This window comes from Nanorana parkeri, unplaced genomic scaffold (assembly GCF_000935625.1).
Source record: "Nanorana parkeri isolate BGI_ZX_2015 unplaced genomic scaffold, ASM93562v1 scaffold2238, whole genome shotgun sequence".
In the NCBI taxonomy this organism is placed as follows: domain Eukaryota; kingdom Metazoa; phylum Chordata; class Amphibia; order Anura; family Dicroglossidae; genus Nanorana; species Nanorana parkeri.
Genome location: NW_017308506.1, coordinates 23,458 through 33,129, shown reverse-complemented (window position 1 = coordinate 33,129; position 9,672 = coordinate 23,458). Strand labels below are relative to the sequence as shown.

The window sequence follows — 9,672 nt, the reverse complement described above, 5'->3', positions numbered from 1 at the left end:
AATCTCCCGCTGTCTTCATTCTTGTCTTCTTCTCAGCCCGCTTAGCCTCTTCTCCTCAGCCCGCTTAGCCTCTTCTCCTCAGCACACCGGCACCGTCGCGTCACCTAGCAACCCCGCCCACCCCCGCTCAAAGCCTATTGGCCACCGGCGCCGGGCCGCTTCCACGCTGCAAACGACGATTGGCGGGAGAAAAATGCCAGTAACACGTCCCGCACCGCCATTGGCTGAAAGTCCGGCCACGTCTCGCGCGGATGGGGGATAGTTGTCGCTTCGTGATTGGCTGAAGCGCAGACTGCGGGAAATACGGAAGCCGCGCGCCATATTGGATGAGGGCAACTGCTGGCAAAGTCGTTAGAATACCAGCAATGGATGCGTGAAATAGAACAGTGAAATACAAATTGTATGAAGTGTTTAGTAATTGAACTGGCAGTTTACACTCATTATGTATTCATCCTCACAATAAGTAAGATTTCAACGTGGGCGTGGCTTGTCTTATAAAATGACAGTCGGTGGCTGTATAAATAGGCGGGGCCGGGGGCAGGATGGTCACGTGTGGCACTGTAAAGTGGTGATGGTTGGGAAGCGTTGACGTCACTAGCAGGTTCAAGGTCAATCTGCTAATCCTCAGGGGACCCTCAGCATCCTGTGGAGGAACACTGGTGGAGCATGGCTGCCATGGATGATGTTGGGAGCTGTAGTCCTTTGGCAGTTGGAGGGTAATGGGTCGCTGGGCCCAATGCAGATAATATTTATCATTGTTGGGGATGGCGGAGTTCTCTGCGTCACCATTATCTATATTGTGTCATTCCAGCAGATACAACGGCGGACGTTTTAAGAGTGCGGGGGCATAGCATAGACACCTAAATGAGTTCTGTGCATTTCCAGATGAGCCTGGAGCAGGTATAATACAAGCCCGTCTGAACCGACGCCCCACCGAACATGGAAGTGCTACTCGCCCAATCACCTGCGGGCCGGGGCATCTCCCCACCCTGAACCTGCAGGTAAAAAAAAAAGGATGGGCTATTTGTGCTGATGTCATTGGCTAAATATAGTCATGTGGCCATATAAGGTCAATGATGTCACTATATCCTGCTCCTCCGCTTGCTGGGGGCGGGGAACTTCCTGTCTGCAGCTGATTGGACAGCAGTGGAAGGAGCTTTCTTCCGGATTCAGAGGAGCTCATCCCAAATCCTCATTGTTATATATCGCAATCCTGAACATTCCCAGTAACGTCGCTGGTACCGTTCCCGGTAACGTCGCTGGTACCGTTCCCGGTAACGTCGCTGGTACCGTTCCCAGTAACATCGCTGGTACCGTTCCCAGTAACCCAGTAACATCGCTGGTACCGTTCCCGGTAACATCGCTGGTACCGTTCCCGGTAACATCGCTGGTACCGTTCCCGGTAACATCGCTGGTACCGTTCCCGGTAACATCGCTGGTACCGTTGTGACGAGATTGGGATGTGTATGTCACAGATACTTCTAGAACAGAATGGGGGAAACATCAAATCCGGAGCAGTTGCCCACGGCAAGGCTTTAAAACTAGAAGCTGATTGGCTGCCGGATTCTGTCTCCTCCCCTCAGTGAATATCTATGGCCTTCCCTGAGGACCAGCTCAGAGCGGATGATTCAGATGAGGGACCAGTCCTCCCATCACATCGGAGCCCTCAGTCCTCCCATCACATCGGAGTCCTCCGTCATCACATCACATCAGAGTCCTCGGCCACAATGAAGCGGGGGGGGGGACTGGGCACCCCTGGAACGTGTTGGATGAATCCTGTGACCTGTTGCTGAGGTACATAAACTTTACCTGGACTCCATACAAACATGTGGCCCTCTCATCCACTCTAGGGAGGGGCTCCATGTTCGCCCGCCGAGCACCCCGCACAGGGCACTGCGCCTTGTGAGCCCTGATTGGCTAAAGCCTTGCGCGCTCCACAGGTCAGGTGCAAGACATTTCCCAATCAGGGCACACCCTGTTACAACTGTAAACAAATAAAACATTTGTTAAAAACATGTCCTTTGGTTTTTTTTTAAATTAAAGGATTTTTTCAAAACTTTTATTTAACCGTTTAGTGAATGGGTAGAAATACAAGTTCCACTTACTCATTCACAAGGGGGGGTGCATCTGGGTCCCCCTTTATTAAAGGGGTACTCTGATGTGAATAAGCCCAGCACAGATATTTTTTTCTGTGCTGGGATCAAGGGTCTGGTTGGGAATTTTAGGGGTAACCCCATGTTCCTCCCCTCCCCCATTTTTGGGCAGTACCTGGATCCCCATACATGTCCTCCAAGGCAGTACCCAGACCCCCATACATGTCTCCCAGGGCAGTTGGGGGGGTGGGGGTAGAAAGAAAGTGATATTGAAGTCAAAGGGATTTTTAGCTTCTCCACATGCCGATGAATCACATACAATGGGCGCTGCTCCTTGATGTTTAAAAGTTTCAGTTTTCTGCTGCAGAATTAGCTGGTCCCCTGAGCTCTGGTCCTGATATCCTGGCTTAGAGGGGGTGGGGGGGCTTTCTATTGCAGGGTCCTATGGAGCCACCCTTGTGTGTGCTACACGGCAAATCAAACCACTCCTCCCCTCCCTTCTCCAATCTAGTAGATGAACAGTTGATGGAGTCGGCTCTGTCCCTTGTGATCTTGTACTGGAGAGGACGTTCAGGGAAGCGGAGCTGAGAGAGTTGGAGCTGTTTGGAAACATGATGATTGTTAGGCCCCATTCACACTGAGCGATTTATGCAGCAATATCGCTCTATGTAGCTTCTCCAATCCATTTCAATGGAGCTGTTCACATCTCGTCGCTCAATATCGCTTGTCGCTCCTGCATAACCCTTTTTTCGAGCGATTTCGAGCGATTTTGCTCCTGATTGCATACAGCCCAATAGGAAAAAGTCGCTCAATATTGCAAGTCGCTCAGTGTGAATGGGGCTAAAGTGTTTTAGAAGAGTAACATTTTGTGGGGAGATGTATGTTTGATCTGATTCATTATTGGAAAACGTTTGAGAGCTTAATACGTTTAGTTGGTTGCTATAGGAACGCAGACTGCACTAGGTTGTTAAGCGGGTTTCTGACATGTGACCCCTCCCTCTGACGTCATTCCACTTGTCACGTCTCTCTTCCGCGTTGCTGGAACCGTCTCCATAGTAGTGGGCGCTCTTTGCTCTCATTGGCCACCCTTATCCATTAGTGGGAGGTGTGTCACTCCCTGATTGGCGGATTTGTCTTTTACAGGTTGTTCCACGGTAGGACTGAAGGCCGCCGACCAATCCCTGCGGAGGTGGAAGGAGCAGAGAGGCGATAAGGGTGAGAGTGGGAAAGCGCGGCCTGATCGTACAGGGGGCCTCCCCCGCCACCCCCAGACCGGTGTTAAGTCACCCGAGCCCTTGGTTAAGCCCGAGGGGGAGGAGAACGGGGCGAACCCGGAACAGGAAGTGTGCAGAAAGCCCCGCCCCTTCTCAGTGGTCGCTTTTGATTTGAATGGTGCAGAGCTGGAAGCTGTGACAGAGGAGTAGGTAAGATTTCCGGGGGGACTCTATTGGGGGTGGCGGCAGTAGTGTATGAATTGGGAGAAGGAGGGGAGCATGGTGGGAGTTGTGGTACCCCAGAGATACTACAACTTCTGCTGCTGATGTGAGTACAGCTGGTGAACTACAACTCCCAGAATCTCCATTAAAAATCTGGAGTGCGGTCCGGTCCCATCCTGTACGGAGCTTTCCGGGAGGACTACAAGGACCAGCCAGTGAGTTTCATTGTATGAAGGAGGTGAAGGCATTGCTGGGGGATGTAGTTCCCACGTAGCTTTCCTCAGTAACACCTGGCAACCCATCAAAGGGCGGGGAGGATGTGCGGTATCCCATAGCAACAAAGCTGATGTGCGGTATCCCATAGCGACTGCATGGTGATCCTGTGGCAGTCATCCCCCGTACAGTGAGAGTCACGGCGGCTCCCGGTGATCTCTGCGGTGGATTGCTCGGCAGGAAATGTCTCTTCCTTTCCTCTGAGCGGTAGAACCGGTTTGCCCGGTCAGGTGACACGCTGAGTGACTCCCGCCGTACACGTCCCCATGTGTGTACATTTCATTCTTGTGTCCCCGGGCGGAGACGCACTTCCTGCTCGGGGTCACTGTCATGTAATTCCTCTGCCTGCCCCCCGGCCCTTTGTCTGTTGGGGATATTAGAGTCTGAGTAGTAGTGGAGGAGGCGTCCCCTGCCAGCATGCTGCAGAGAATGACCCTCTGTGGGGAAGCAGTGGTCTCTCTGCAGAGGTCTGACAACGCCCCCCCCTGCTGAGTCAGAACCAGATCTCTCCAATCAGCAGGAAGTGTGAGCTGTGCGGGGGAGGATGTTCCCGATCCACATAAATAATACGGCCAAATCATGGCGGATTTACCCCAATTTGGTGTTTTCTAACGTTGTCACAATGCTCCGCCCACAATGACGTGTACGATGGGACTGGTAGTCCTGACCCCCTGCACAGCGATGCTCATTGTACATATTTGGGTCGGATTTCCTGCTTTGCTCTGATCTCTCTCTCTCTCTGTCACAGGGAACATGAAGGCCTTAATCCTGGTTGGCGGCTTTGGGACTCGGCTCCGCCCCCTGACTCTGAGCGTCCCCAAACCTCTGGTGGATTTCTGTAATAAGCCCATCCTCCTGCATCAGGTGGAGGCTCTGGTGAAGGTGAGGACACAACCAATCAGAGCCGGCCTCGTATACGTTGTACGGGTTGCTATGGGGCCGGCCTCGTATACTGCGTACGGGTTGCTATGGGGCCGGCCTCGTATACGGCGTACGGGTTGCTATGGGGCCGGCCTCGTATGCGGCGTACGGTGATCTATGAGGCCGGCCTCGTATACGGCGTACGGGTTGCTATGGGGCCGGCCTCGTATACTGCGTACGGGTTGCTATGGGGCCGGCCTCGTATACGGCGTACGGGTTGCTATGGGGCCGGCCTCGTATAAGGCGTACGGGTTGCTATGGGGCCGGCCTCGTATGCGGCGTACGGGTTGCTATGGGGCCGGCCTCGTATGCGGCGTACGGGTTGCTATGGGGCCGGCCTCGTATGCGGCGTACGGGTTGCTATGGGGCCGGCCTCGTATGCGGCGTACGGGTTGCTATGGGGCCGGCCTCGTATGCGGCGTACGGGTTGCTATGGGGCCGGCCTCGTATGCGGCGTACGGGTTGCTATGGGGCCGGCCTCGTATGCGGCGTACGGGTTGCTATGGGGCCGGCCTCGTATGCGGCGTACGGGTTGCTATGGGGCCGGCCTCGTATGCGGCGTACGGGTTGCTATGGGGCCGGCCTCGTATGCGGCGTACGGGTTGCTATGGGGCCGGCCTCGTATGCGGCGTACGGGTTGCTATGGGGCCGGCCTCGTATGCGGCGTACGGGTTGCTATGGGGCCGGCCTCGTATGCGGCGTACGGGTTGCTATGGGGCCGGCCTCGTATGCGGCGTACGGGTTGCTATGGGGCCGGCCTCGTATGCGGCGTACGGGTTGCTATGGGGCCGGCCTCGTATGCGGCGTACGGGTTGCTATGGGGCCGGCCTCGTATGCGGCGTACGGGTTGCTATGGGGCCGGCCTCGTATGCGGCGTACGGGTTGCTATGGGGCCGGCCTCGTATGCGGCGTACGGGTTGCTATGGGGCCGGCCTCGTATGCGGCGTACGGGTTGCTATGGGGCCGGCCTCGTATGCGGCGTACGGGTTGCTATGGGGCCGGCCTCGTATGCGGCGTACGGGTTGCTATGGGGCCGGCCTCGTATGCGGCGTACGGGTTGCTATGGGGCCGGCCTCGTATGCGGCGTACGGGTTGCTATGGGGCCGGCCTCGTATGCGGCGTACGGGTTGCTATGGGGCCGGCCTCGTATGCGGCGTACGGGTTGCTATGGGGCCGGCCTCGTATGCGGCGTACGGGTTGCTATGGGGCCGGCCTCGTATGCGGCGTACGGGTTGCTATGGGGCCGGCCTCGTATGCGGCGTACGGGTTGCTATGGGGCCGGCCTCGTATGCGGCGTACGGGTTGCTATGGGGCCGGCCTCGTATGCGGCGTACGGGTTGCTATGGGGCCGGCCTCGTATGCGGCGTACGGGTTGCTATGGGGCCGGCCTCGTATGCGGCGTACGGGTTGCTATGGGGCCGGCCTCGTATGCGGCGTACGGGTTGCTATGGGGCCGGCCTCGTATGCGGCGTACGGGTTGCTATGGGGCCGGCCTCGTATGCGGCGTACGGGTTGCTATGGGGCCGGCCTCGTATGCGGCGTACGGGTTGCTATGGGGCCGGCCTCGTATGCGGCGTACGGGTTGCTATGGGGCCGGCCTCGTATGCGGCGTACGGGTTGCTATGGGGCCGGCCTCGTATGCGGCGTACGGGTTGCTATGGGGCCGGCCTCGTATGCGGCGTACGGGTTGCTATGGGGCCGGCCTCGTATGCGGCGTACGGGTTGCTATGGGGCCGGCCTCGTATGCGGCGTACGGGTTGCTATGGGGCCGGCCTCGTATGCGGCGTACGGGTTGCTATGGGGCCGGCCTCGTATGCGGCGTACGGGTTGCTATGGGGCCGGCCTCGTATGCGGCGTACGGGTTGCTATGGGGCCGGCCTCGTATGCGGCGTACGGGTTGCTATGGGGCCGGCCTCGTATGCGGCGTACGGGTTGCTATGGGGCCGGCCTCGTATGCGGCGTACGGGTTGCTATGGGGCCGGCCTCGTATGCGGCGTACGGGTTGCTATGGGGCCGGCCTCGTATGCGGCGTACGGGTTGCTATGGGGCCGGCCTCGTATGCGGCGTACGGGTTGCTATGGGGCCGGCCTCGTATGCGGCGTACGGGTTGCTATGGGGCCGGCCTCGTATGCGGCGTACGGGTTGCTATGGGGCCGGCCTCGTATGCGGCGTACGGGTTGCTATGGGGCCGGCCTCGTATGCGGCGTACGGGTTGCTATGGGGCCGGCCTCGTATGCGGCGTACGGGTTGCTATGGGGCCGGCCTCGTATGCGGCGTACGGGTTGCTATGGGGCCGGCCTCGTATGCGGCGTACGGGTTGCTATGGGGCCGGCCTCGTATGCGGCGTACGGGTTGCTATGGGGCCGGCCTCGTATGCGGCGTACGGGTTGCTATGGGGCCGGCCTCGTATGCGGCGTACGGGTTGCTATGGGGCCGGCCTCGTATGCGGCGTACGGGTTGCTATGGGGCCGGCCTCGTATGCGGCGTACGGGTTGCTATGGGGCCGGCCTCGTATGCGGCGTACGGGTTGCTATGGGGCCGGCCTCGTATGCGGCGTACGGGTTGCTATGGGGCCGGCCTCGTATGCGGCGTACGGGTTGCTATGGGGCCGGCCTCGTATGCGGCGTACGGGTTGCTATGGGGCCGGCCTCGTATGCGGCGTACGGGTTGCTATGGGGCCGGCCTCGTATGCGGCGTACGGGTTGCTATGGGGCCGGCCTCGTATGCGGCGTACGGGTTGCTATGGGGCCGGCCTCGTATGCGGCGTACGGGTTGCTATGGGGCCGGCCTCGTATGCGGCGTACGGGTTGCTATGGGGCCGGCCTCGTATGCGGCGTACGGGTTGCTATGGGGCCGGCCTCGTATGCGGCGTACGGGTTGCTATGGGGCCGGCCTCGTATGCGGCGTACGGGTTGCTATGGGGCCGGCCTCGTATGCGGCGTACGGGTTGCTATGGGGCCGGCCTCGTATGCGGCGTACGGGTTGCTATGGGGCCGGCCTCGTATGCGGCGTACGGGTTGCTATGGGGCCGGCCTCGTATGCGGCGTACGGGTTGCTATGGGGCCGGCCTCGTATGCGGCGTACGGGTTGCTATGGGGCCGGCCTCGTATGCGGCGTACGGGTTGCTATGGGGCCGGCCTCGTATGCGGCGTACGGGTTGCTATGGGGCCGGCCTCGTATGCGGCGTACGGGTTGCTATGGGGCCGGCCTCGTATGCGGCGTACGGGTTGCTATGGGGCCGGCCTCGTATGCGGCGTACGGGTTGCTATGGGGCCGGCCTCGTATGCGGCGTACGGGTTGCTATGGGGCCGGCCTCGTATGCGGCGTACGGGTTGCTATGGGGCCGGCCTCGTATGCGGCGTACGGGTTGCTATGGGGCCGGCCTCGTATGCGGCGTACGGGTTGCTATGGGGCCGGCCTCGTATGCGGCGTACGGGTTGCTATGGGGCCGGCCTCGTATGCGGCGTACGGGTTGCTATGGGGCCGGCCTCGTATGCGGCGTACGGGTTGCTATGGGGCCGGCCTCGTATGCGGCGTACGGGTTGCTATGGGGCCGGCCTCGTATGCGGCGTACGGGTTGCTATGGGGCCGGCCTCGTATGCGGCGTACGGGTTGCTATGGGGCCGGCCTCGTATGCGGCGTACGGGTTGCTATGGGGCCGGCCTCGTATGCGGCGTACGGGTTGCTATGGGGCCGGCCTCGTATGCGGCGTACGGGTTGCTATGGGGCCGGCCTCGTATGCGGCGTACGGGTTGCTATGGGGCCGGCCTCGTATGCGGCGTACGGGTTGCTATGGGGCCGGCCTCGTATGCGGCGTACGGGTTGCTATGGGGCCGGCCTCGTATGCGGCGTACGGGTTGCTATGGGGCCGGCCTCGTATGCGGCGTACGGGTTGCTATGGGGCCGGCCTCGTATGCGGCGTACGGGTTGCTATGGGGCCGGCCTCGTATGCGGCGTACGGGTTGCTATGGGGCCGGCCTCGTATGCGGCGTACGGGTTGCTATGGGGCCGGCCTCGTATGCGGCGTACGGGTTGCTATGGGGCCGGCCTCGTATGCGGCGTACGGGTTGCTATGGGGCCGGCCTCGTATGCGGCGTACGGGTTGCTATGGGGCCGGCCTCGTATGCGGCGTACGGGTTGCTATGGGGCCGGCCTCGTATGCGGCGTACGGGTTGCTATGGGGCCGGCCTCGTATGCGGCGTACGGGTTGCTATGGGGCCGGCCTCGTATGCGGCGTACGGGTTGCTATGGGGCCGGCCTCGTATGCGGCGTACGGGTTGCTATGGGGCCGGCCTCGTATGCGGCGTACGGGTTGCTATGGGGCCGGCCTCGTATGCGGCGTACGGGTTGCTATGGGGCCGGCCTCGTATGCGGCGTACGGGTTGCTATGGGGCCGGCCTCGTATGCGGCGTACGGGTTGCTATGGGGCCGGCCTCGTATGCGGCGTACGGGTTGCTATGGGGCCGGCCTCGTATGCGGCGTACGGGTTGCTATGGGGCCGGCCTCGTATGCGGCGTACGGGTTGCTATGGGGCCGGCCTCGTATGCGGCGTACGGGTTGCTATGGGGCCGGCCTCGTATGCGGCGTACGGGTTGCTATGGGGCCGGCCTCGTATGCGGCGTACGGGTTGCTATGGGGCCGGCCTCGTATGCGGCGTACGGGTTGCTATGGGGCCGGCCTCGTATGCGGCGTACGGGTTGCTATGGGGCCGGCCTCGTATGCGGCGTACGGGTTGCTATGGGGCCGGCCTCGTATGCGTGAGACTTGCTGACAGAGAACTCGGAGCCGTTCTTCGTCCTGAACAGTGACGTCATCTGCGACTTCCCCTTCGAGGAGATGGTCACCTTCCACCACCACCACGGGAAGGAGGGGACCATTGTGGTGAGTCCGACCTCGCAGCTCATGGGTAGGGGGAGGGGCTTACAGCAGAGGATTGTCTGATTGGAGAC

General features: G+C 60.4%; 1 protein-coding gene across 1 annotated transcript in view; it reads left to right on the top strand.

Moving 5' to 3' along the window:
- The first annotated feature begins 3,421 nt into the window (after positions 1 to 3,421).
- GMPPB (GDP-mannose pyrophosphorylase B) overlaps positions 3,422 to 9,672 on the top strand; it is a 9,788-nt gene continuing 3,537 nt past the window's right edge. Inside the window, 3 exon segments of the mRNA XM_018573105.1 lie at positions 3,422 to 3,517; positions 4,551 to 4,768; positions 9,446 to 9,604. Of these exon segments, the coding sequence (XP_018428607.1) occupies positions 4,556 to 4,768; positions 9,446 to 9,604 (372 nt within the window). The 5' untranslated portion in view covers positions 3,422 to 3,517; positions 4,551 to 4,555.